The sequence below is a fragment of the Grus americana genome, chromosome 14 (assembly GCF_028858705.1).
Source record: "Grus americana isolate bGruAme1 chromosome 14, bGruAme1.mat, whole genome shotgun sequence".
NCBI classification, from domain to species: domain Eukaryota; kingdom Metazoa; phylum Chordata; class Aves; order Gruiformes; family Gruidae; genus Grus; species Grus americana.
In genome coordinates, this window is record NC_072865.1 from 11,282,094 (window position 1) to 11,309,480 (window position 27,387).

The 27,387-nt window shown below is 43.5% G+C and overlaps 1 protein-coding gene across 7 annotated transcripts in view; it reads right to left on the reverse strand.

The window, feature by feature from the left end:
* Positions 1-27,387, reverse strand: part of LOC129212571 (uncharacterized) — a 217,049-nt gene that overhangs the window by 141,090 nt on the left and 48,572 nt on the right. For 6 of the 7 annotated variants that reach the window (XR_008579216.1, XR_008579215.1, XR_008579212.1 and 3 more), the window contains exon 1: positions 1,057-1,244. Coding sequence is in view for 1 of the 7 variants with exons in the window: in XM_054841336.1 (XP_054697311.1) it covers positions 1,134-1,225 (92 nt within the window). In the remaining 6 variants the exon portion in view is untranslated. Of the gene's footprint in view, positions 1-1,056; positions 1,245-27,387 lie in introns of those variants that run through there. The other variant, XM_054841336.1, reaches the window with a different exon arrangement.

Genomic DNA, 27,387 nt, shown 5'->3' on the forward strand with positions numbered 1-27,387 from the left:
GGCCTTTCCCACCTTTTAAAAGAGAAAAAAAATCCTCACTCCTGGCCCTACACTATTTTCACAGCTGTGTGATAACACAGGGACTGAAGAGGCACCTCTTCAGACCCAAGCCCAGCCAGTCTAACATGACAAATTACATCTCCCACAAGCACCCTCCAGCCAGGGGCACAGCACAGTGCCCACAGCTGCTCTAAGCCCAAAGGCAGATGCTAATCGTCATCTCGTGGAAACAAGAAACGAGCACCTGAAAAGAAACTGAGTCCGAGCATCACACAGACCAGCCATTCAGCTCAGGCCAGTCCCATTAGATTTGGTTGACAAAAGAATCCGACTTGCACATTTATAATTTAAAAAAAAAAAAAAAGGAGCGGGGGGAAAGGAAGAAAAGCTTTCTCTTCTGAATGGAGAGTTTCTGTGGCCCAGCCTCCCTCCTCGTCAGCAGACAGGGTGGAATTCCCAGGCTACGGGGAAGATCTCCTGGGGCTGATCATGTTCTTAAAGGCATGTTCCCAATCAAGAAGGCTGGGATGAGGCATAATAATTGCATAGGCTTCCTGAGAACTGGCTTAATATCCCTCAAGACTGATTTAACCTAGTTTTTCATTCTGCTTTCACATCAAAAAATAAAGACCTGTCTATATCTTGATATACTGCAAATCAGGAAATGGAGGCGTATGGTATATCTCATCCTCCCCTGCCTGGAGCTCTTTGAGGCACGCTGCCAAGGCAGAGCCGCCTTTGCTTTTGCAGACACCCATTGTGTCAGCAAAGCTGTGCCGATTAACACTGGTGAGAAAGAGAAACTAGTGGCCTGTTAAAGGTCTGAGAGTCAGGAGCTATCTAATCCTGTGCTGGCACGGGCTTCTATGTCCTTGAAATTCATGGATAATAGTTAGTATCATTACTAGCCTACATTACACACCTATTGGTCTGTAAAGACAAATGAGGATGGAAAGCTTTATAGGCTCCAGGCCATAGCTGACTATAATTATTATTAACACAAGGATACTGGAAAATGTGCCTATGTTATTGGGCAAGTGCCAATCTTGTACTTACCTTTGGAGTCTCTGGAGCACCTTGAGGCAGTCCCAAGATCCAGAGGCACATGCTGGCATTTCACTTTCCAGCTGAGCTCAGGCTGTCGACCTTCTGGCAGGCAATCCCAAGAGGGGCTGAGAAAGACCCCAGACTGCTGCGTCTGCCTGATGCTGTACATGTGCTGTCACTGCAAGTCCAGATGGGAGAGACAGAGGTTATCAGGTCCGAGTCAGCTGGAGGACTTGCCTGCAGCAGATATCCACGCTGCTAAGGGCACTTCAAAGCAGAGGGGAGACCCATGGCTCCATCCCAGGGGACCAGCTGGGTAAATCCCAGGGAGCACCCAGAGATAAATCATGCAGTCTGGCCACAAAGCCGCACAGCAGTGTACATGCAGGCACACTAGTCTGGCTTGCTTGCAGAAACACTGGCCTTTTCTGTTCCCCAAGAATGGGGTAAGCCTTTTCTGTAGGGACAGCCATCAGCCTCTGCTTTGACATTAGTACAGACCACGCTGGACTGGTGTCAGAAGTGAGCTGGTTGCCATAAAGTTATCTTTAGACTGTACTACACACGATTATAGAGAGACTGTAATTGTAACTGGCCTTCTTCATTACGAGGGCTTTTAATCCTGTAATAGATGAATGCTCTACAGACCAAGACACAGTTATTTTACATTGAATGCTGCCAGTTTGGATTCCCGATTTCAGCTTTAAAAATACAGATCTCTAACAGCAGAATAAAAAGCTAGCTCTGAGGTCTGTAATAACACGTACCTTTTAACTGGACTGCAGGCATATCCCCAAACGCTACAGAACATCGTGACAGTACAATATATTTTGTAGGCTGCCTTTCATTGCTAAGCTGGCTCAGCATGGCAGACACGTCCGTGTGACAACCAGGCAAGTCATGTTTGATGCCACATGTTTGTGACACAACATGGTATTTGCAAAGCCCAAAGTGTAAACTTTGTCCAAAAAAAAAAAAAAAAAAAAAGGAGCAGATGGTACTTAGGGTACTTGGACTTAGCATGGCCTCTGAGCCATCCTGCTGAATACTAATGCTCCTCAGTCAAGCACGATCCCTTATAAAGCCACAGCTTGTCTGGCTCAAGCAGCCATGTGAGCCCTGAACTCCCCTTGGCTCCCTTAGATCCAAGGTGGGAGGAAACAATAGTCCCTTAAAACACTTGGGACCAGTTCCCAGGTTTGTTATCCGTTCTGAGCTCAGTCCTTACTCCCACCACAGGCAGTGCCAGCTCTACCTGAGCTTATAGCACCAGTGTCCGGACTTGGACTGCTCTAGAGGTCACTGTCTCCAGCAAGAAGTTGTCTCTGAGTCCAACAGCTTCCCTTAATTTTGCTGGAATCATTCTCTGCTCTTCGATGCAGGGCTGCACCCCACTGCCCACGACAGCTCACGCAAAGATAGGGCAACGCAAGATGAAACAGGCAGTTTCCATCAGTCTCTCAAGCAGATGTGGGTGAGCGCAGGCTTCACTACAGAAACTCTACAGGCCACATTTTTGGCAGATCCTGGGCTATATAAACAAACAGGCAACATGACCTGAGCTCCCATAAATTTCCTGAAAATCCTTAATGACTCTAAAGACTTAATAAAGTGTTTCACAGCAGAAGCAGCAGCCAGTAATTATGGTTTTGGAATCTGTGAAGTAGCAAGCTGAAGTCCAGCTCTGTGACTGAAAATGCAAGCAGTAATAATAACTCTTTCAGAGCACAACAGACTTCTTTTGCCATCATATACCCTGCTCTGTGAGCTGGTGCGTCCCTAGCCAAGCGTGCTGTCAGCAGAAGCTTTAATCAAAGGGCAAAATACATTAAATCTAAAGACAAACTCTTGCGGATGGAGTTGCAAAGCATTGTGAAAGTTTAAACTGTATGTTAGAAGACCATGATTTAGCAAAAACTGTAAGAGGGTAACTACAGTCTTCTACTGGAAGTAGGACGTGCAGGAAAGGTTTGGGACATGCCGTGGATGTGAGAGGTTTGTCAGTGCTGTACCCTGCTCCTGGGATCCATACACTGGGGCACCAACACCATTTCTGCATGCAGGTGGATGCACATTAGCTGCAGAAGGGTTAAAAGAGGGGAACGAGAGAGAGGGGTCGCAGCTTCCGCAGACACTCCTCCAGATTCAAGGGGAGCCACAGTCTCTCACTGGTCATTCAGATCATCACAGCTCTGGGAAAGGCACTCCCAATAATTAGACATAGGAAAACACAGCCACACGCATTGCTTGGAAAGGCTTCCAGCCCTGACTTACTTATCTATCACATTGCTCCAACTGCATTTAAAATGTTTTTCATCAGCACTTCGGTCATCTTTTCGCCCTTATACGTGGTGCTGTTAGCAAAGCCCCTCTTTAAAGCCTACTGAAGGATTTTGAAAGAAAGCAAGCTTGTTAGTTTTTCCTTTTGCCTGTCATTACACAAGAGTAGTGCTTGAGATCCAAGTTTCTATTAAAAAAAGAGGACTAAGTTAAGCTCTTGCATGATGTCTCTAGAGATGCATCAGTCAGTGCTTTCTTACACATTCCTTGTGCAGCAACAGGAAAGTTTGTATACCAACCCATCTGCAGCTATTCAACTGCAAAATCCCTTAGAACGACATCTATCCACAAAACAGCAACCAAACTCCTTTGAAACTTTTGCAGTTAGGCAGTAGAGAAGAATTTTATGTTTAATGCCTTAATCCTAGAGTTGGAGGCCTCCACTGATCCATATTACTGATGGCAGCAGGAAAGCCTACACCTAGTAGGGGTGGAGAAGAAAAGTCAAGATAAAGGGAACTTCAAGGAAACAGAACTCAAGTGCACAGTGAGCCCTATACTGCCAGCCATTGTGTTAGACTACTTCTGGCGAGCGTCCCATTTCAGAGATCATGGCAGAATTCATTAGTTGTTTCTACAAATTTAGAAAAAAATTATCTCATACGCCTACTGCAATCAGTAATGCACTAAAGCAAGTAAACACCACATTTGTTAATGTTTCCAGAGACCTTTCCATTCCATTGGTTCAATCTGTAGAACAAGAATGTAAATAGCTTAGATTACTTATCTCATTAAAAAAAAAGACCTCTCAATTTTGCAGCTATGCAGCCCACAATCTGTACAGACAGCCCTGGGATACCAGTGAATAATACAACCTTCAGTTCTTCTTTAGCAAAACAGATGAAGTTTTCACTTGCTCTTCTCTTACTGGTGTTTTTTGGAAAATACAGAAAGGAAAAAATTGTCAGACAAAAATAGTCTATGTGTCACTTCAAACCAATCACCGGGGATCTGGACTCAGCCCATTGAAGTCAGTGGAAAGATTCCTCCCAACTTCCACAGGGTTTGGCTCAGACCCACACGAATGCGCTTCGTGCAGGTGTAAGTTTACATGTTTCTTTTTAAATTGCCTGAACAAAGACTGCCCTCAAGAACCACCTTAACCACAGCTGCATTTGTCTATAACAGGGAGCTTCCACCCTGCCTTCAGCAATGTTCCTGGTCCCGGGCCAAATCTCCAAGCCAGCACATCCCTCTATCTTCTCCTCCAAACCGGTCACTTTTATACGGCCCACGTTTCTAAATGTCCAGACGCACAGATCTGGCCTGCCTCTTCCCTGCCTGTTTTGCCTACATGGCTAACCCCACTGCCACCCAAGCGCCTGTGTAACCATCAGAGGTTACCCGGGAACTGCCGCGTTAACCTCCCGCATCGCCCTGGGAGCTCCCCTGGGGAGATGGGTCTGCTCTCTGCTGCTGGCGGGCAGGGCAGGGCAGGGCAAGAGCAGTACATGGCAAAAGTTTCATCGTGGTTTTCATATACATCTCTATGTATGTATATTAAGAACAGCATTTTATCCTTCTAGATAGTCCCAAGCAAACTGTGTTCTGAATTTGTTACTTCATATTCCAGAATATTGCATGAGGATGTGGGGAATTTTATTCCATCTGGAGGTAAAAAACACCAATTATTTTCATTTATTAGCTTATTGTAGCTGGAACCTAACTCCAGGTGTACCAGGCTCAATGCCTATAAGGCTCCACCACGTAACGCAGAGATCACTAACAACCAAGAAGTAAGATAACATCTCACCAGCAGTTCTGGAGTTTAGTGCAGAAGGAAGAGGTGCCCATATTAGCAGTAGTTATGCAAACCAAACAGAAAGTGAAATCAATGTGAACCTTGCCTAAATAGGTCACTTATCTGCTTGGGTTTCCCCCTCTGCCCCCCCTGCTCCCCAAATGGTCTTTGAACATTCAGAGTTCTTCAAGTCACTGAAGGGACAATTACACACTCCACTAAGCACAAAAACAAAACTTGCATAATATATAGGGTTGAACTCAGAGGGTTAAAGGACACCCCTGGGAGCAGCAGCAGCGACAAATAAGCATGTTGAATGTTCCTTCACCTTTCTGATTGCTCATTAAGCTTTGGCGTGGTTCCATGTATGAACTCATTGCACCAAAACAGGCTTACTCCCCGCTATTGGGTTTAAATGTACGATACAAACAGGTCCTGGGATGGGCAAGCGCAGGGGATCCAAATGTGCTAAAGGTAAGCCAGACTCTGAAATCCACTGTACTGCAGAAGGCTATCTGTGGCTCTTCACAAGCTGAAAATGACTATGAAATGTGCCAGGGACAACACATGCAGGGATTTATTCGTTTTGCCAGAAATGAAATGGCATCCATCTCTAATGCTTGAGCACAGGACGAGGAATCAGGAGAGACTGGCTTTCTGCCTGGTTCTGCTGCTCACTCCCACACCAACACTGTGCCACTTTCAGCACTGTACCTTTCCCTGTGCCTCAGTTTCCCCATCTACATTCTGCAGGTCCGTAGATCAAAGCACCTGCATGTATGTTTTAAAGAAAGGAGCACTGAAAAGACAGCCAAAAGAGGGAAGGAGGGAATGAAAAGGCAATTCCTGCCACCGTTAGTCAGCCCTTACTTTGCCCAAGTAAGAACGATGGGAGAGGTGAAAGTAAAAGGAACCATAAAGGCTGGAAGCACTAGGTTTCAGACAAGTCCACCGTGACAACTGTGCCCCTTTAATAGAGGGGACGGTTCAAATCAGCAGCCCTAAGCTTGGTCCTCCTGGGCTTTGCTCCCTGCCAACAGTATTCAATGTTCTGCTTTGTCTTTCAGAAAGAACATGTAATTGCTATCGTTCATTATTTACAGATGTGCAGATATCTGAATCTACTCAACAACCATACTGAGCTGCCGGCCAGAGCCAAGAAGTTAGGTTCACAAGAGGCTTAGGAAGACTATCCTGAGAGATGAGAATTGGGTTTCTGGTGTTCAATTCAAGCCATTTGCCCCTTGAAAACACCTGCTGGTTTCTTCCCTAGCACTCACAGGGAAGCAAAAGAAAATTTCATGCTATTCGTTATCTGCCTCCTCTGTATCTTTTTGTCAGTTCCCACCAGTGGCTTCCCTATCAGGTGTCACATCTGGGGGGATGTAAAGCTGACAGGCAGAGAGATGCCTGCCCAACCATCTCAGATTAACCACTTCCATGCTTTTCCCTGTGTAAACATGGGTTCACTCACTGGGTCAGTGGTAGGTAAATAACTGGAGACTGTGGAGGTTCTCCCCCAGCTGGGGACAGCATCAATTGATATGAACATCAAACATGTGTTGACTTTAACGCTCTTGTAAAATGATAACAACGCAATGCTGTGATGTCCCCAGAGTGACTCCCTTCAAGACCGACAGAATGGGAAGATGAAGAAACGTCCATCTCTACCATCTCTACAGGAGCTCACCAAGCATGCTTGGGAGGAAGGGAGCAGAAACCCAGCAGCCCACAAACAAGGGTGTAGCACAGTGAGAGGAGTCATACAAAGTGAGCATTTCACTTTTACTTTGCAGGATTAAAGTCTTTAGAGGATGCGCTCACAATCACGCAGCACTGCTCCATCAGCCCATTATTTGAGAAGAAGGTGGGGGATCACTATGCACAAGGACAAATAAATTCCTAGTGAAGATTAGACCATTTGATGGCAAAGAAACCCAGAGCAGGTCCCAGGTGCCTGGCAGTGGACTAGCAGGGATCGGTCATAACTGATGGATGGCATTTGCAAATCACCAGGGTTAAAAATTCCTGATAATAAAAACCACAAGCTAAGAAATTTGGGGCATCCCCAAATTTCTGTGTATTTATCTAATGCTTGTCAGACAAGTTGAGATTCCTGTTTTACGTGCGAGCATCTAAGACAGAAGCAAAGTAACTTTCAGAGGATCTCTGACAACAAAGAGGACTTGGAAATTTAAAAAATGTCCCAGCTCCTGGGCTAACGTCTCAATCACTAGCCACTTTCTTTAAGCACAAGGCAGCTAAAATACTGGCTAAGTTACAATAGTACAGGGTAGTAGATAACAGGATTTACAGGATTAGGTTTAACAGGATTGAAGGTTAAAAGGATTTTAAGGTTAGGGTTTAAAATAACACAGCAAAAATGGAAATCCACAGTTAAGAAGAATGATCTGTATTATTCATTTCTTTCTCCCTGATCTGCACAGACTGTAAATCAACCCAGATCAGGAGACGTCACCAGCCAGTGCTGTCATCTCCAGCCCAGAGCACTGGACTGGCAGCCAGGACATACGGGGGGTTTTATTTTCCAGGCTCTGACACTGAGCTGTTACGTGACACCTGGAAAGTCACGTCACATTTCTGCTTCTTCTCCCACCACCTGTTTGTTCAGCTTATTATTATTGCTGTTGTTGGTTTTATTATTATTATTTCTACCGCTACTGCTACAGGCACTACCACAGGAACCCCCCTCAGATACCAAGATCCCATTGCGCAAATCACAAAATTGCGCACGGAATTCTGTAAAAAACCCTCAAACCTCTGCTCCCAGGAGGAATTTATGCCCTAAACCCAGAGAAAACAGGTGGAAACAGGCAGATAGGAGAGTGCTGGCACGGGGGAGGCAGGGCTGCCCAGCACTGTGCACCCGAGCGAGCCCCCCTCGCTGCGGGCTCACGGAGCGTCCTGGCCGAAAAGGGCTGGTCTCTTTTGGGGTTACTAATCATCACCATGGTATCAGCAATACACAGTTTATATGCGCAAAGCTCCTGGGATGTACACGGGGGATTAAAGCACAGGGAAACAGATCCTGAACGACCAGAAGAAAATGTTCAATTCACGCCTTTAGTCTTTTCTAACAACTGCGCTTCTGCGTATTTGAGCCTCTCTCCGAATATCGCTGGTTACAAGTATTTAACACGAAGCAATGCCAGGAAGCACTTTTGCTTGGTTTTGTTTTTCTGTGGATGCAGAACCCTGCCTAAAAAAATCACCAGCTAGAAATACTGGGCTGTCGTGGCTGCATGGCCTGGATTTTTCTTCCAGTACCATGAGATTTCAGACGGGTGTGCTTCTTGGTGTGCTATGCCTGGTATGTACTGGATTTGATTATAGGTTTTCTTGCACTTCTATCTTCATTCGTTCTACATCACAGAGTGTGTGGAATGCATGCATTGCCAGCCCAAGGAAATTAAGATGTGACATTGTTTTTCAAGGACATATGCTTGGGGCATATGTTTTTCCCTACTTCTCCTCTATCAATGCATAAATCCCAAATGGAGCTATCAATGAAAATAGAGAACAGTGCTGACCCAGTTTAAGGCCTGATTTTTTTTTTTCTTTCATTCTTTTGCCTCTCAAGGCCAGAGACAGAACAGAGGCCACAAGCAGAGCTGCCAAAACACATGTGCATGTTGGAGATTTTTGTCTAAAAACACTATGAAGTGCTAAAATATTAAATATGTCAAGCAGAAAGGTTTCCTCTGGCCTTCGGAGGAGTTCTGCAAATGGCAATAAAAATGTAAAAGAAGAATGCTGAATAATCAAATGTGGTTTCTTTTTTTAAATGTAAATAGTAAAAGCTGAATGTTAGCGAGTTGAGGCTGAGTCCTGGAGACTCCACGCTTAAGAGCGGACACAGCCTTGGGCAGAGGCAGGACAAGGCTCTTCAGCACCGCTCCTTCCTCTGCCCTGGAGGGATCGTTTCTAGGGGTAAGAGACTATAGCGTCTCACTAGCAAACATGCTGAATTGTGAGCTTCAGGACCAGACGTATTTGGATCACAGGGGTTTTTTTGCACCATCCAACCTAGGCTCTGAAATTCAGAATAAGCTTGTCTTTTCAGTCCCCCTGTCCCACTCTGAGCTGTTCAGAACCAGACTTTGGACTCAGGGCTGTTTTGCTGTTTTCCAGTCCTAACACTCTGCTCAGATCTTGACTTCTCCGGCGGGACTGCCAGTAAGGAGAGGATGCAGAGAAGAGGATATTTGAAAAAGCCAACGCTCGCCTTAGATGAACTCAGTGGTGACCCCCCGAATTCAACCCCCAAAGGTCAGTAAACAGCCACTGAATGGCAGCGACAAACCCTGCTGACGAGTTTGAGGACAAGCCAGGACATAAAGTCCGCTCTCACTCCCCGAGCGTGCCGTATGACTTATCATCACTGCTATTATTTAGCCATTTGGACCACGGTTCCCCCCCTCCATCGTGCAGCACCAGAGACGGGGCACTCCGAGACAGCAAAGGGAGCGTAACAGAGTCCTAAGCTGTGTTGGTGGCACTTTTTTTTAAAATTACTATTATTATTATTTATGTCTGCAAAACGCACTGAAGTAAATACCAAGTAGTTATGGTGTTCTGAAGTGACCTTATGGAGCATGTGCTCGAGTCCATGGACCTCGGCCAAAGCTACTATTGTGGATTTCATGCCAAGGCTTGGGAGAACCCTGGCTCCCTCCCATTGTTTTCTTTGGCCGGGCTCTATGGATTCTCAGCCTGGCAAGAAAGCCCCATTTTAAAAGTACTGGCAAACATCGTGCAGTTTGTCACACCACGGCTTATGATTTAGGACCTTGATTTAGGCTCAACACTGGGCTCTTTTGTTTAACTGTGTTGGTACATCATTTGCAACTTTGTATTAGTTAATAAACATCAGTCGGCAAAGAGCGTGGCATGTCCAGTGTTGCGGTGAGGATTTTCCCTTGAATATACGATCCGTAGTGGGAATGACTGAGGGAAATTGAAACGGCTCTGTCCGTCAGCCGGGGGCTTAAGCTTGTGTAAACAAGGCTTTCTAATACAATGGATGCTTCAGTGATAAAACGATATTGCTGCATACCTGGGTAAACCCAGAGCTGGAGGATAAGTATTTGCACTTCTCTCTTTTGTTTAATAGAAACTCTTTTTGTTTATGATTCGACCTCAGAAATACAGGTGAAATTCAAGGGGATTTAAAAAAAACCCAAAACCACCTCTCTGGCTCCACAAATCCATCTTACAGTTCCCTCAGGCTTTGCTAGTACGTAGTTATAAGCAAAAAATGACTCTGCAAAAAACAGCCTTTTGGTAAAAACCAGCTCTTGCGCACTTTGTGTATTTTGGAAACCATATTCGATCATTTTACTGGCTAAGGATAGCAAAAACCAGACGCTGAGATTCAGACTCCTCCAAATCCTCTGTGCATGGGGAGGAGGGGGAAGAGGGCAGGCTGAATATTTAAAACCAAACTAATGTGAAGGAGAAAAGTCTTCTTTTAGAAATAGAGTCAAACAGTTCAAAATCTCTGTACCTTTGTGACTGGCACTGCAGAAACTCAAAAGAAAAAAACAGCACTCTATGCTGCTTATTGATTAGAAATTAATAAACCAGCCAGCTTCTCCCTGAAATAACTGTCACCTTTTTTTGCTGTCAAACTAATCAAGGATAATAGAACACAATTTTTAAGTTATGGATACAAATGAGCTAGTAAACCAGCTAATTAGTGACCATACTGGATCAAATCACCAGTGACTGAGTTGGCCAATAACATAGCAGAGACGAAGTTTAGACTAGAGTCAGTTCCTACTAATACTGAGCCTAGAAAATCAAGGATGTGGTTAGTGCTACCTCTTGGCCCCTGCAGTCATTACAGATTCCTCCAGAGTCCAAAGAGACAAGGAAACGTTTCATTTCCTCCACCTTTAAGCCCAGTGCACCTACCTTTGCTATGTAACACTTGGTAATTCCTGCTTTCTCACTAGAGAGCTTTGTTGGTTGTATTTTACAGTCTCTGTGATTCAGGGGAGGACTGCTCAGAATTTCAGCTAGGAACTGACAAGTGGTACCACTCGAATACATATATCTATATAAAAGGTTGAAAATTCCAACTCTTACTTTCTTTTTAACACCTCAAAAGTATAAGTGAAAAATATCAGAGGGAACTGCCTGCCACTGTTCCTTCTACATTGATAAAATAGGGGAAAAAAGGAGTAATGTTACTTCGTGACAAACAAGAGACAAGTATGACTTTACCCACTCTCTAAATTCTTATGGCATCAAAGTTTGGTGATGTCATCTCTAGTGTGTATCTCACACCAACAGGTTTCTCTGGGCTCCTGGCTGATCAGTTTGACACAGCACAGTCATGTTTTTCTCCTTTTATACGCCTTGTCTTGGAAAGCACAGAAGTCATCCTTGCTTTGTGGTATAAGGTTGGAAGTATGGCAGTATGACTCTATTCTGCTCATACCTAGCGGCGGTTGTAACTCCATCTTGCTCCAGCCTTTGGCACTTCTCCAGAGCATTTCTAACCAAACCAGGTCAGCAAAAGCCAACCCTGATCAACACGTAGCAAACTGGATCCCTGAATAGCTTGGAAAGTCCCTCTCTTTACATTTGTGGGTCTTTCACAGTGTCAGAACAGCCACAAGTAATGCAAGGTCCAAAAAACACGGATAAACCAGAGCCAACTGCATGAAAGGTGTCTCAGCACCTGTTTCTGGTGGGCTGTGGAGGGCTCCCACATGGCTCAGCCTCAACATATTCATGGACATAACTTACGACCTGATGAGCTGCTGCGGTTTCTCACTCACAGCCTCAAAAATTCTCATGGCTTTTCTTAAATTACACCTTGATGTTCCTTTGCAACCAACTGGAAATTGATAAAACAACCACTCTTGGATTAACAGTGTAAAGGGTCAATCTCCAGTCACCGGACCAATGTCAGACACGTGCTGCAGCTCCTTGGTACAAATCCCATTTAAGCTAAAGAAAACTAAAGTGTGTGTACACCCAAGCCCACTCTTAGGTCTATGTACACTTCACACCAGCCCCTGTGATTTCTGGTCCCAAGTTCACACCCAAACAGGAAAGGGACTATTTTTTGATTCAGGTGTGACTGAAATCTCACTCAACTCACTATTCTCATGAGAATTCAATGCTGGATCTCACTGAGCAGCTGACCTGACTTCAGTCTTGCCATATGAGGCCAAATCCTAACAGAAACCACCTGTGGTATTTCAATAATATTAAATCCAAGCTGAATTCAGCCTTGTACCTGACTCACATCCAGCATCAATTTCCTTGGCCCACTTCTAGTCTCTTGCTGTCAGCACTCCAGGACTGAGAGTCATGGAAGAATAAGCCGCATTCTGTTAAACCTCATGGCCAACGCTGCCAGCTGAAGTGTTATCCCTGCTATCCATACTGGGGATGGTGATGGGGTATGAAACACAACAGTTTGTTTTCCAGATCTGATGCAAGGTTTCAGTTATTCAGCTTGCAGTTTTGACTACAAGGGGAGTTAGCCAGCTCTCACAACATATGGATGCGGTTCATGGTACTAGCTGTTTCCTATAGGATCTGGAAAGGTCTGAGGCATGACTCTGTCTTATTGCAGCACTTGGAATTGGCTGTGATGCACCGGAGGAGGAATTCCTGGGAAAGGCCGGGGCCTCTCCAAGGATGGTCCCCAGTCCTGGCACTCGCTCCCTTCGTAGTACACCAGCTCGAGAGTGCAATATTGCAAGGTTTGCTCATTTAGCCAGCATCTGGCTGGATGAAAGACATATCACTGTTTGCTAGTGACCGAGTAGGAAAACTCATTTATTGTTATATCTTTTGGCCATATTTATATAACTATTTCTAATCTCTCAGCTGCTCTGTACTGGAAAGCAACAGACCTTGTGTTACATTAGTGTGTCAAACATATGCACCACTTATCTCTGCAAAGGGGAAACCATATGAACAGAAGATATGCCAGGTCATTTCAACCACAGTATATAAGTGAAGCCTCATCAGGCCATACTGATTAAGGAATTTAAGCAGTAAACAGCCCACTGATTCGCCGTTTTAAATACACCATTTTTCAGCTGCATCATCCCCAGATCCTGCAGAAGCTTGTAGATTTATCCTTGAGCAAAATGACATCTAAGATGCTTTTGCATCTCCAGTCTTCTGTTCTCCTTCCCATACTCCCTCTCCTGTGAACCTGAACTGTTCCCAGAGGCCACAACCACATGACGGCAGGCGTAGCTCTCCCATGCACCCCACAGCTTGAGAGCCCAGGTGCCCACATGTCCCCCCAAATCAAGGATAAAACCTCTCTCCATGGCCTTGTTTCTTTTAGAAAGACACTGAATGCACAGGTAGGGAAGGAGCTGGGTTGAGTTCAAACAGCTTCTCCTGGTTGCAAGACCAGAGTATCAGGGATACAGGGTGCCTCCACTCATAGCGCAGGCTCAGGCAATAGCTCCAGATATCGCCCTTCCACTTGTCAGTGCCACAGCACAAGGGCAGAAGAAGGTCTCCACCAAAGAGACCTGATACCACAACAGGAGGCCACACCTCCCTGCACATAGCCCAGCAAGCAGCACCAGGTTCTGACCCTATTGCTGCCAACGCCATGAGGGAGAGGTGATGTCAGCCACCAGAACATGAGAATTTGGATGTGTGGTGCAAGTTCGTCTCACCAATTTAGGTATAAACAAGCAGAAATGCAAACAACATTAGCCAGAATTGTTTATGATATGAACAGTGACCTGGCATCTGCCATTTCATCACTGATTTCTGTTAGAAGAGGTATCCTTGTCTCTATTTGCCACCAGGACAGAGGAACTTCTTCCAACTACTTGTATATATGTGCCAGAAAAAGTAACTGAAGTTATGTTCATGTGTATCAAAACGAAGGAGGGCCACCAGAGATTCTGAGGACAGGACAGAAACTTCATCCTTGTACAGAAATGATTCACTGAAATGAAGATAACAATAGCAAAAAGATGAATAGAAGATCAAAGGACAACGTACTGCCTTTTTCCCCTCAAGGGCCTGATACAGCAACCATTAAATCAATGTCAAAAGTCTCACTGCATTTAGAAAAGAATTTAAATATTTCCAAATATTTTTGGAAAAAAAATATATTTTGTACAAAATGTCATTTGTGTTGAAAGAATGTTTGGACAAGAAAATAGTAACTATTATTATTGGCATTATCACAGAAATAAGGCCCCAGTTGTCCTTTCTTAGAAGAGTTAAATTTCTCCTATTATGAAACAGGAAAACAATCTCTGTAAGGAAAAATTTTCCAGCCAATGCCCATCCAAAACTCCAGGTCACCAGCAAATATATCCAAATACACAATAAGGTCACACAAAGAAATACAGAGAACAGCCCTCTTTGTCTAGAATATTAAGTACTGGAACAAATAACAGCAACATCCTTATGAGTTGTTCACATTTTTCCCAGCATGGTTCTTCCATGATGAGGGTTGCTTTTTTTTTTTTGCCTTTTTTTTTTTTTTCTATCACACTGTATGGATTTTTCTCTCATCATCATCTGTCTCCCACTCCATTCCAAGTAAGGCAAGTAGTATGTCTTCTTCTGGAGTCACCAATAGGTGACTACAGATCTCTGGAGCTTGCGGATACTGCTAGCCCAACCAGAAGCCTTTTATTGTTGTTTTGGGGTGGGTTTTTTAATGAAAGAACTTAAATAACTCTTCTCTCATTCCTCTCCAGTTCTGTTCTCTGTTTCCTGCAACACTCATGCTACCCAGCCCATCTCCTTACTGCTTTCATCTTCTCTGCTGTTCCTTGGCGCTTTTCCCCTTGCATGGTTTTTTTTGTGCCAGAAATGGCTAGGCTTTCTCTAACTATAATCCTTATCAAAGAAGCCAACAGATGACACAGGTCTGACCACAAGTCTGTCATACCAGCCTTTAGAGGGGAAAATACAGGTTTGGTCGGTTCAGAGATCAGAGGTCCTTCACCACCATTCTAGTCAAAACCAGAAATTATGCATCTAAATTATAGTTCACTCAGTTCTTACAGGTAAAGTATAAACGTATCATAATGGTTACTTTGACTGCCCCGCTGCCTTTCAGATTCTTCTCAGCACATCTCTTACCCCAAGATTTTCAACGGCTACTACAATTTCTTACGCAGCCCTAATCCCATACTTCTCCTTATACTATATAATTATTTCTCCTACTGCAGTACTGCCTTGATTTTTTTTTTTTTTTTAATAAATCACATTCAGTGTTGGTACATGTGCGCCCAGTTCAGGACAGTGAAACTTCAGCTGCTAACACTCACAAATTTGGGGTAAGTTGGAGCCTCCCCAAGGGATGAACATTTTGGATATATGCACACGTGGAAAAAGAAAGATTTAGAAATGTTAAAGCATGTGAGTAATCATAAATAGCTCTCCAGGTTGGGACCTTACAAATGGGGGGAATCTCTCAACGCTGCAAGCCTTCTTTTTGCAACAGTAATTTTAGCCAGAGGAGTCCTAATAGCTTCACAGGCTTTTAACAAATGTTTTATATACTGTGGTGGCAAGATAAGGAGAAAAAAAGGAACTAAAAAAGTTTGTGTGCACAGAATTTCTTAGTTATACTTCTCTAATCCTCCCATAAGTGGTATGAAGGAGAGTCAGAACCTATTGAACCAAGGTTTGTTTGCTCAGTCTAAACATTATTCATGATGTGAGCTCCAAAGAATTTGTTCTTTTCTCTCTTCTTAGTTCCTGTATTTTGGACAACTTTTCAACAAAAAGATCAAGCACTATCTCCTTTCAAAGTGCCTCTAATTGGGTTATTACTGGGAGCATAAAATACACACATGTATTATTATTGAACCTACCGCAAACTGAGGCTAGCCAATGCTCAGAGGTCACTTCCACTGGCAGCAGATAGCTATTTTGCCCTGTTCAAATCTTTTTTATGTAAAGGAGTAAGACGCCTCCAGTGTCCATCATGATGGAGTTACATGACTGACCCCTTCTTGAACAAACTTTGCAAACCACGAGCATCCACATCTGAGCAGAAGCCGAGATTAAATACAGTTGTTTGCAGAACTTTTTCCTGCAGAATTTCTCAAAGTTCTTGTCCAAAAAATCTCCCTCCCATCCCACAGACATCCTGTGGTCAATAGCTCACCGCCTGGCCATATCTCAATCCACGCCAGGGACAGAGGGAACTTTTTGATCTCCTGTAAGCCAGAACTCCTATTGCTGCAGTGGCTCCACCACAGGGGTCACAAGCTGCCCCGTACAGCCCTGCCCAAACCAGCCATTTCTGGGGACCGTTCCTCTAAATCTGAACGGCTCTTCACAGCCTTCACTTCCATTTCTCAGTCAAGTGAGATTATCCAGTTCTTCATACCAGGATAGCAAAATGGTCTTCTCTGAGCTGCCCAGTGTCAGCCCATGGTGGCGAGGGTCTCCACCACTGCCCAGGGGAGAGGTTTGGAGATGGAACCAGGCAAAATCCTTTGGTCGAAGGAAAACGAAACAGGAAGTTGTAGGCTGGCTGAATGTGTACTGATTCTAGCAAATTGTTTCCATTGCAAAACATACATCGGGGGGGGGGGCAGAAAAAAAATAACAACATTTAGATTTTCTAAATCGGTCATATTGGTAATTTTTAAAATTAGTTCACTATGGTTTTGAAGCATTCTAAAGTTTGAACAAAGTACAACATCCAGGTTAAACATCTTTTGTTTGACCTGAAGTAATTTCAATTCTGGAGTTAGTTTGGTTGGGTTTTTTTATCCTGCCTGCTTAACTCAAAGTCAAGACCTTTTTCTTCTGAATTTTTAGATCAGTTAAGCAAAATCTGAAAAATTTATCAGTAGTACAAGTCTAGTTGTGAATTATCTGTGATCCTTGCATGAAAGGCTCTCAATTGTTTGGGCATTTTATTTTCACTTAGAGTTTCTGTACCCAAAGGAAGGGAAAGTTGAGATTTACAGTTCATTCATTTCCCCAGGAACAAACCTAGAGCTGTGAAAGCAAGTGTTCTCAGGTTATTTCTTCCTATTATATTGTACCATTAACTCAGATGGTATTGTCAACTTCTGTTTGGGCTTAGCTTCAAGACTAATATTAAACTGTGTTGCTGCATAATTCTGTGGCCATTTCCTTAGCCATAATGCAGGCTAATAGGTTAACCTTGGCTTTTGGTAAGTCATAAAATGGAAAAAATTCAGTTATAGGAACTTTAGAATTCTTACTAGACAGCACACTGTAATTCTTGTTCCTGAGTCATACTGCAAAAGCTTTTTATAATGTCTTGCGTTTGCTGTCAGAGCAAATTATTACACTTCTGTACTCTTCCCCAGCCATCCAAAAAGATATTTGAGATTCTCTGCAGTGAGGGATGAATGTGCTGCAGGGAACACACTCACAGGCAACGCGTGCTGGGGCTGCAAATCCTGAAGCACAAGAGTACTATTTGCATTAACATATGCTCTGTCCAGGGCAGGAATGCCCTCACGTGCTTCACCCACTGTGAGTGTAGGAATAGATTTTGTTACCTTTTAGGGAACGTATACAATTGACATCAGGGATACGATTCAAAAAGCATCCACAGAGCTTCCATGTTCACAGCACGGGCTGCCAAGGACAAGCAGGTCCAACTGTTGTAGCCGACCAAAGAACATCTTTCCCAAGAGAGGATCTATCAAACCAATCTCACTCACAGATACATCCAAAACGTACCACATTGCTGCTGTTAAAGTTATTTTTTAAAATGTGATCCAGCTTACAAACAGAAGTACTTGCCTTCTCATAACATCTGGCTGGTACTAAAATGATCCAGAGGTGTCAAGTCTGACATGACAGCAGAAAGCGCCCACCTAACAGCACTTGCAGTGTAGATTGTTGATACAGGAACTCAAAGCACGCTGCACATACTACATCTTTCTACAGCACGCACGGCAAAAAAACCACTACAGACTTTTCTGATTCATTTTATGTTCAGACACCAAAAGTAGAAGCTAGATCTCACAATTCCTGATCTTTTACAGTAGCCGCAAGAACATCTGTCCCAGACACTGCACCTCACCGGGCACTTCTACACCAGACATCTGATAGAGCAACTGAATAGCACTTTCCCATTGCTTTCCAAAAGCAACTAGGTGTAGATCTTAATCATCAGGAGCAGAGGACTGACCTTCTCTTGAGTTATTTTCTGTTGATCTTTCAGTATGAATTGAGAAGATGAATTATTTTCAAAGAGAATATAAAATGACTTAGCAGAAAGCCAGATCCTTACGTGCTAGCAAGATTGGTGAAACACATCCTGTTGTTTTGGAAGGCATCAGCGCGATGCTGCTCATTCAGTCTTTTTCTGGTGACCACTTTGGAAAAGAAACAGTCACACAAAGGCAGGGAGTTTCACTGCTCCCCATGGTGCACATCGCACAACAAATCTGGCAAACACCTGTCCCGGGAGGAATCAAAGCAGGGTCTCGCAGAGAAGGATGATCCAATGATACATGTATTGAGCACTATCCAAATTCCAGACGTGTCCATGCTTCCCGTTATCCTGCTGTTTGTGAGCGTTCACTCTAACGGGTGTTTCACAGGGTAATTGCCATCCTTCTTAACAGTAACTCGATCTGCAGGTCAGGAAGAGAACTGACAGTTGAACCAGATTCCCCATTATTCAGTATTTCCTATTCTCCCACTTAAAAACAGTCAGTCGTCTTATCTTGCAACAGAAACAATGACTAGCAAATTTTCAAGGGGACAACTCATGAACAATTCCAGGGCTGAAAACTGTTCATATCAACCATCTGTCTAATAACAGCTCCATGATACTCAAAGGGAAAACACATAAAAATCTGTGTCCCTATTTTGGCACCCCAGTAACACAGCTTGCTTTTCAGAAGCACTCAATATCCAACAGCCTTCTTGGAAGTCAACATGGGCAGGAGATAACACCACCAGTTTGGACCGATAATAAGCAAGGGAAAGAGGTGACCTTTACTACATCTGCCTTCACCAAGCTGAGCACTGATTTGCTCCCTCACATCCACACCATCAGAAAGGCAGGGCCAACAGGAGGGAAACAGCCAGCACATAGCATCCTAAAAAAATCCCTCCATATTACTCTGACATATTCCTAGGGGCAAAGGTGGATGCAGAGACCTAAGGCGTGCATAAAACTTCCTCATTTCCCTACAGCAGGGGTTCGTTATCAGCTTTGTATATCTGTATTGCTCTAAACCTTGCATTTAACAGACGCATTTCTAGTAACCATTTCTAAATTAATAGCATTTAAATGCTGAATATGGGCAGCCTGCAGCTACGTGTGCTGTAGAAGCAGATCTTGCAAGCCTGACTCATAGCAGTAACGGCTTCAGTATCAGCTTCTTAATTATGATGGAAATTACTGCAGCAAATTACCATAAAGGTTTAGGAACATTCAGTCCATTCTGACCCTTCCGGGTCTGTTGCAATATGTATTTGCTTTTTCTTCATAAATGTTAAAATGCCTTCCTTTTTTTACCAGCCTTCTCCTTCTCTTGGGAACATGGAAAGAAACTACTTTTCACTATGGCAAGGTACCAAGAAGACAGGTGGCTTCATGCGTAAACAATGATAATTGGGAAAGAGGTGATAGAAATTCCACCCTGCATGCTTCCAAGTCTAGCACACAAGTTCTCCACAGTGTATGAGGTTGCTTGAGGCAGAAAGGGGTTACCCACTCTACTAAATTCTAACTTAAAATCATTAACAGGTTTTCGACCCACCTTGGACCTTCATCCACTCCAATTTTAGAGCAATTACTCCACAAATCCAGGGTCACATACTCACACTTAGAGGAAAAAAGTGAGAACACCACTAGCTGAAGAAACTAATCTTTTGCACCAATGTAGTCTTTACAGTCTGACCAAGGGAGGCAAAGCCTTATACTGATGCATTTGTTTGCAACTGGTAACTTTTAGGAAACATAACAGCCTGCATAATGTATAGAAATTCTCTGGGGAAAAAACTAAAGCCCTATCAGTTTAACCTGATGTCTTTGTTTCTGCAAATGTAGTTTCTAAAGGAGTCTGAGTGCTGAAAATCATCATTTTGCCGCTTTCAGAGAACTAGCATTGCAAGATAAGTCAGAACAAATTCAAGGCATTACTCCATTTTCAGTAGGGAATTCCTTCAAGTTGGATTAACCAAGATTTACTTGGTTTGCTTATGTTCTGTCTGCTCATGTTGTCTTTGTACAAGTTCCAGTGAGCTCCACTGGAATTACCGTACTGATAGGGTCATGCCAGGGGAGCCTCATCTGAGATGAACCAGATTTCCACTGGCACTTACTGGATCTTAATAGCGCATTTGAACTTGCATGTACTGACATATATAGGCTGAGAGAGCGAGGCTGTAGGACCAGCAAATTGGCCTTCAGCTTCTCACGTGAACTTGTATGGCGTGATCAGTCACCATGGCTTTTTTTGTCCCAGAAACAAGCACTTCCCCCTGTGTTCTCATACCTCCGTGGATTCGGAACAGAGTGTTCCTTCCCATGCTCCAACCAGGAGGACGATGAGGGGCTGGCCCCAAGGGGTGATAATGAAAATGCCTTGGTAATGAACCCATCTGGTGATGTCCTCATTGGCCTGGCTTTCAGTGCCAAGAAACTCAGCAGGGGTCACCCGCTCTTTAAAGCAAACATATGTACAATACGTACGGATTTTACTTTCCCTGCGATTTCCACCCCACCCCCCACTGCTAATGTTTTAAATACTTTCCCTGAAAATACTTCTCTGCAGGAACGGCTGCTAAGCAGATCTCCAACTTCGCTGCTATGCAATCTAGTGGATTCTGAAATTCTTTTCAAGGGAAGAGTGTCCCAAATGAAGCCAAGCACTTGGTGTGACAGGGCCCACACTTCCAAACCAACACAAGTTAATGGATATCAACCCCCATATTGCTAATCTATAAAGGCCAGGATCTACTTTCTGGCACTGGGGCTGAGTGACAAGGGGCACCACCCTTGTCCACAGAGACAGATGTTCTTCCTTACCAAAAGAGTGCATCTTGGCAATACTGCCTACTGAAAACAGTCTTTGGCCATGCTGTCTCCAGATGTGCCTGGACATCATCTAGCAGAGCAATAACTGGCCCAGGCCATAAGCTTGTCACCAGGGTACTAACTGAACAGTCAGTTGTGTGGCAGCCCTCAAGCTCATGCCCTGTTTAGCACACTAGAAGTATCCTAGGACACCAGCTAGCCCAGCCATCTCCTGCAGGACAAGCTCCTGGCACCCAGAGCCTGGAAGTGACGCACCAACACCTTCATCCACACTCAAACTCTGCAGCATAGGTCCATCGTCCTCCATAGACAAAGCATTGACTCGTCACCTCCTGACAGACATAACCACAGCTGGCGAGCCAACAGGATGAAAGGTCTGAAAGGGAAAGGAACCCACCGTCACCTGTGCCAGGGGACAGACACTGAACCAGCCTACTGCTGGAGGATTTTAAGGAAATGTCCAGCAAATAAAACTAGTGGGACAAGCAGCACCTTCAGCCCCCCTGGCCAGGAGGTCTCCCATAGCTCAAAAGTGCCCTCCTCTGGCTGATTTTGACAGACTCATTTATAATTGCTGGGATAACACTTTCTGTGGGAAGGCATCATTAAAAATCATCTGCAAAGTGATCACTGAAGAGCCAGTTATCCTGCAGGAGGAGGTTTTTCAAAATGGTGTGAGAGATGGGCCAGTTGCACCATGGCTCCCATCACGGTGTGCAGGAAGCAGCTCAGACCTGCAGGGAACCGCCACCCTCTGATGAAGTCCTCAGCCAGGGCGCTCAGTTCAGGTCAGCTTGTGGTTCTGAAGCCTCATGTTTTATGGCTCTCAGCGTAGGTATGGAAAAAACCCTTACTTTTCAGAACTCAGTTCTGAATTATAGAACACAATTTTCTGGCTCACAAATTTTCATACTGCTAAGTCATCTTTGGACTTTTGTCTCCAGGCAGTTGCCTGACATATCCCAGATGACTATTCTAGGAGAAGGCAAATCATGCCCTAGAAATGCCTGTTTTCCCTTTGCTGACTGTAACGGCAGTCTAGACAGTGAGCATAGATGGAGATCTCTGTATTTGGTCAGGTGAATCACACCCCCACAGACTCTGAGTTTCAAAACTTCACCCTTCATCCAAGCTTAAAAGTTGCTTTACTGGCTAAAGTTGTTCATGATGGAAACTATCCATGATATCTTAGGAATCTCTGACTTGCCTATCTGTCACTGCATGTGTATTCCACCTAGGTACGTCATAGCATTTTTTTTTTTCCATTTCATTTTAATATCATGGGGAAGTTCCTTACTTTCCTTAGAAGGTAACTCCACAGACTAGTAAGTCTTGGATTTATTTTTTCTCATCCTCCCTTATGGTATATCTCAGGTATTTCCTAGAGATGATGTGTTTGCATTTAAAGATATTTGATGTATAATCAACACTTATGCTTATATACCTTATCTACTTTTTATTTAAATAAATACATTTGTTTAAATAAATAAATCTAGAATCTCATTACTCAGTTCAGTCTTCTTGTGCCGTATTTTTCAACGGAGCCTCCTTGATTAGCTGATGTCAGTAAGGAGCTGACTAGAACTACAACTTATGAGCCACTCTATATATTTAAGAAAGTTCACAATGGTTTAAGGAAATAAGAATAAAAACACAGTTTTGTAAATCAATGGAAGTATGTGTGCAAGCAAACCTCAGGCAGCTCGCAATGGGTTTCTTTACATGTCATTAACCTGATCTGCATGATACCTGGAGAAAGACATCACTAATTGCTTTTGTAGTGAAACAGCAGACAATGGAAAAGGATGTATTTTCAGAAATAAACCAATGAAAGACAATTAACAATAACATTGAAACATCTACAGTAAGGTGAGGTTCATGGGGCAGAAGTTCATTGTGGAAAGCCCTAGAATGCTTTTATAGGGTTTCTAGGACACTATCATGATTTCATAGGACACCCTATGTCACAACATATGAGTAGGGGTAACACCACCTTTTTTCAGGGTGTATTTTTGCCAGCATGAGTTAAGGCTGAGTTGCCCAAGGCTCTGCTGTATTTAGCCACATGTCCCTCATCACATATTTGGGATTTGCCTTCCTAAGGTCCTCTCCAGAACAGCATTCATATCACCATCATTCTGGCTAAAAAGACCTTCCAAAATACCTTAATGACAGATTTTTTTTTCCCCCTGAGAATTTGCCTTTCCACGTGGCAGGGAGTAGTCCTGTTTTCAGTTGGTAGGTCTGTCTGGCATGACATGCGAACCACCTAAGACGTTTGCTCCAATTCCCAGCAGTCAGGACAGAGTATTTGAACTTCTTGGAACACGACAGACTTTGGGGTTTCTTGCATGTAATGGTAAGTGAGCTTTCTCGCTTTGATTTCTGCACCAAGTCATGGGTGACAGAAATACTCTTCATTTTTCACTTACGTAGGTAGCTCTGCTCTTAGATATAATTGCATAAGTCTATTTGGCCGACTCAGACAGCTACTTTGTTCTGTTAACATCTCTGCCCACACCCGTCCTCATAAGTTTGTGACTTGGCTTGCACTTTTCTAAACAGACCATTAAGGATTTATTAAATCTAGTCTCTCAATAAAAAGAATATATATGGTATTATAAAAATCAACTGCCTGGCTTCGTTTTTTTCCAGTTTGGTGATATTCAAGCTACATCACCCAGTCTATTGTCCCTTACAGTCCAAAGGCTGTCTGGGCGTAATTGATGCTACAACTTGGCACAGGGTCTCTGTTACCACTGGCTACTGCAGAAGAGGATGCAAGCCAATTATAGTGTAGAAACATCAAGTCTTCTTGCCTTACCATTAACACTAGAAGCTTTATTATTATGAAACATTTTTAATACAGCACTGCCAAAAAGCCAAGAATGGGGCTTTTGGGGCATTATACATCCACAGGGAGGTAGACAGTCACTGGCTTGTAATTTAAAACAAATAATAATTTAAAAAAAAAAAAAAAGAGACACAAACAGGGCAGGAGAAGGGGTGTTCTGGGTCAAATTCTGAGATTATGTGAACTATCTGTGAACTCCTCTTCCCCTTGAATGTCTCCCAAATAGATTCTGTGGGAAATACCTATAATTCTGACGATCTGTAATGGGTAATAATAATTAAAGCACATCTTAAATAGAAGATAAGAGTCTATTTCTCAGAATCCCTACCAGAAAATAGGTTTGGCTTGGCAGAGTGGAAAAAAGCCTGACATATTGTGTCAATATCGCAGGATCTGCTTTTCTTTAAATATATAAAATCTCTCGTGGTTACAGTTTAACATACAACCATTCTCTTTCAAATTCTGCTTTCGATAGTTTCTCAACATTGAGACCCAGCTTCTTCTTTTCCAGTCTTTTTCACAACAGCCAAGTCTACAAAAAGATTTTAACTTTTCACATGTTCATAATTACTTTAATCAGAGAACTTTAAAGAGCTCTACAAACATTTATTAACACTAGCAACAGCTCCACAGGTCTCTTGTAGGGGGTTCTCATTTTATACCCAATGTATAGACAGAGTAACTAAGGTAACAGCAGGCAAAAAGTATTTGACTTCCCACTTCCAAGCTGTAGTGTGCTAACTATTAGATAATTATTCTTCTACTGAGAACAGCTTAATGTTGTAATGTACAAATATTGACTGCTTGTACTCAAGTGTGCTCTCAAAAATCTCCTTCAGAGGTAGCTGCATCAATCTTAGTTTCATGCAGAAATTACAGTCTATTTGCAAAGTTTGTACAGGGATTTCGGCTGCCAGACTGTGGAAGTCCAGATTGAAAGTGTCCGTTCAGACCCAGTACAAAAGCCATCCTTCACTTTGACGTCTGAGCAGTAGAAGACCTCCCTCATTAAAAACCAGGAACCCCTATAATCCACACTGCCCCTGAATTACTGCTGTGAACCAGGGCATGCAGGGGTGTCACTGGGGTCACTGTCCCCAAATACCCATAGCAAAGGCCTTTCCTCGGCAGGAGGTGTCTGGCAGGGCCAGCCCCAGCCTCGGTGCCTGCCTCTGCACACTCCGCTCCATTTGGAAACACATTTTTCTGACAATGGAGAGAGCTGCAAAAAACAAAAAACTCTACACCTTTTCCAGGCTGGGAAAACATCCTGAACTGTTGCTTCCCTTCCACCCCATTACTAATCACTGGAAACAGCTGTTCCTTTTTTTTTTTCACTGCTTAATACCATTCCGATCAACTGTTTCTGACAAAGACAGAATAGCAGAAAGAAAATTCTATACACCACTCCACACAGCTGAAAAAGGTAAAGGCAGCTAATTGATATGATCCTTCAGCTCCTTAGAAATTGAACTGAGACACCTTAAACTCATCTCATGTAATCCAGCAATAATCAGACCATCCTGTATTCAAATTCACACCAGTACTCAAGAAAGGAAAAAACTATTTTTCATTTCCAGTCCTCTGACCCATCCAGGTCTCATGACCAACAGCTAATAAAGTAATAGCTTCAGATCTTGCCAGTACCTACTAGGGTAGGTCAACCTAGAACAGCTTGAAGCTATTAAAATGGTTCTATATATTTCCATGACCACACGTATCAAAGTCAAAATCATGAAGTGCCTGGTACAAATAGACTTTGAAAACAGTCAAGAACTGTTTGTTCCCAGCCCTGGAGGAGTTACAGATCCCCAAGATGGACCATGGCTGCCAAACGAATCTAGAGATGATGAGAGCCTAACTGTTCTTCATCCCCTTCAAGATTCAGGGAGGGCAGTGGGAGGAGTGGGTGGTGAAAGTCCATTTTGGTGCATCAGTAAAACCTTCAAAGCCGAAGGTGATGTGACTCATGTCCTGTTAAAAAAATAAAAATAAAAATCACCACACAGATAGCAAAATAAATGCAGAAAGGAAAAGCCAGCTGTGAATTCGCATGTATTCGGGCCAGCTCCTCAGCTGTTAGGAGCAAGCCCAGTTTATACTAGCTGACAGCCTGACTCCATAGTTGGGGTTTTTGGAGTTGTTGTTTGCTTTGGCCTTTTTTTTTTTAAAAAAAAAAGATTATGATAAAGCTATTCAGGGGTATTTTTTTCCCCTTATACCCATTCTCTTCCTCCCCAGATCCAGTTCCCATAAAGCTGAACAGACCCACGTAGCCTCAGTGGTAGTAGAGATGGGGCTTTACGCCTGATGGTGGCAGCTGAATTCTGTGGTGAGGAGCAGGGTAGGTTGGCAGTACCATATGTCTGCCCCTCCATAGTCTTCAGCAGCCTCATCACCATGGCAATGGGGAAGGAACATCAGTTGGAGGAAAGCCCGGGGCAATAATGTAATGTAAGGATTCAACCTGGGAACACTGCCTGGTTAGCGCATACCCAACCCAAATCCTCCTTCGCAGGTAATCCTCAAGCTGTTTCTAAACAGCCTCCTGTACCCAATTTCTGGGATGACACAGGAGATGTGCCTCTGCTATCAGCCACCACCAGCCCCAGCGTTGCTTGCCCAGGAAGACCAGGCAGTCTGAGCCAAGCAAAGCACCACACAGATGAGATACCTCAAACGGTTGGAAGTATCTTCAGTTTTTTTGAGGCATCTCCTTATTGCTTTTTTCACTGCTAGGAAGACTGTGAAAGGACTAAGCTCCCCTAATAAGTATTGTCACACCAAAAATCCAAATGAGTTTAACTACATCAATCCGTGCACCTGAGTGGACTCTTAGATCAGTTTTGTCCCCATTAATACTAACAGTACCTGGCAATAGCTACCACAGCTGAGAGTACTCTTCAGTCACCCAACATTGCCTTATGGTGACTTCATATTTCAACATAACTACAGGGATAAATGGAATTGAAGCAAAAATCACATGACAGGATCACGCTGCTTTAAATCAGTTTCTGAATTACTTGGTCAGGTCAGCACATTGGCTCAGGCAAGGAAGAAATCTATTCAAAGGAGGAACTGTGAGATCTGATAGAAAAAACATGACCTACAGCCCCCCACCCAAATACATCTTCCAGCACAGCACTATTGGTGGTGGCAGTGATGAAAAACTTTGCTGAAAAAGCCTACTACAAGCAATTAACAAATATATTTAAGCAATAAATATAGCCCAGTTCTTAGTTTTGATTAGGCAGGACTCATGAGATCACAGGTCAGCATTAGAACATAAAAACCCTCATGTCACCAAGCCAAACAGCCTTCCAAATATCACTCCTCCTCCCACTGCCTTCTGGGTTTCACAGGAATTGTTTC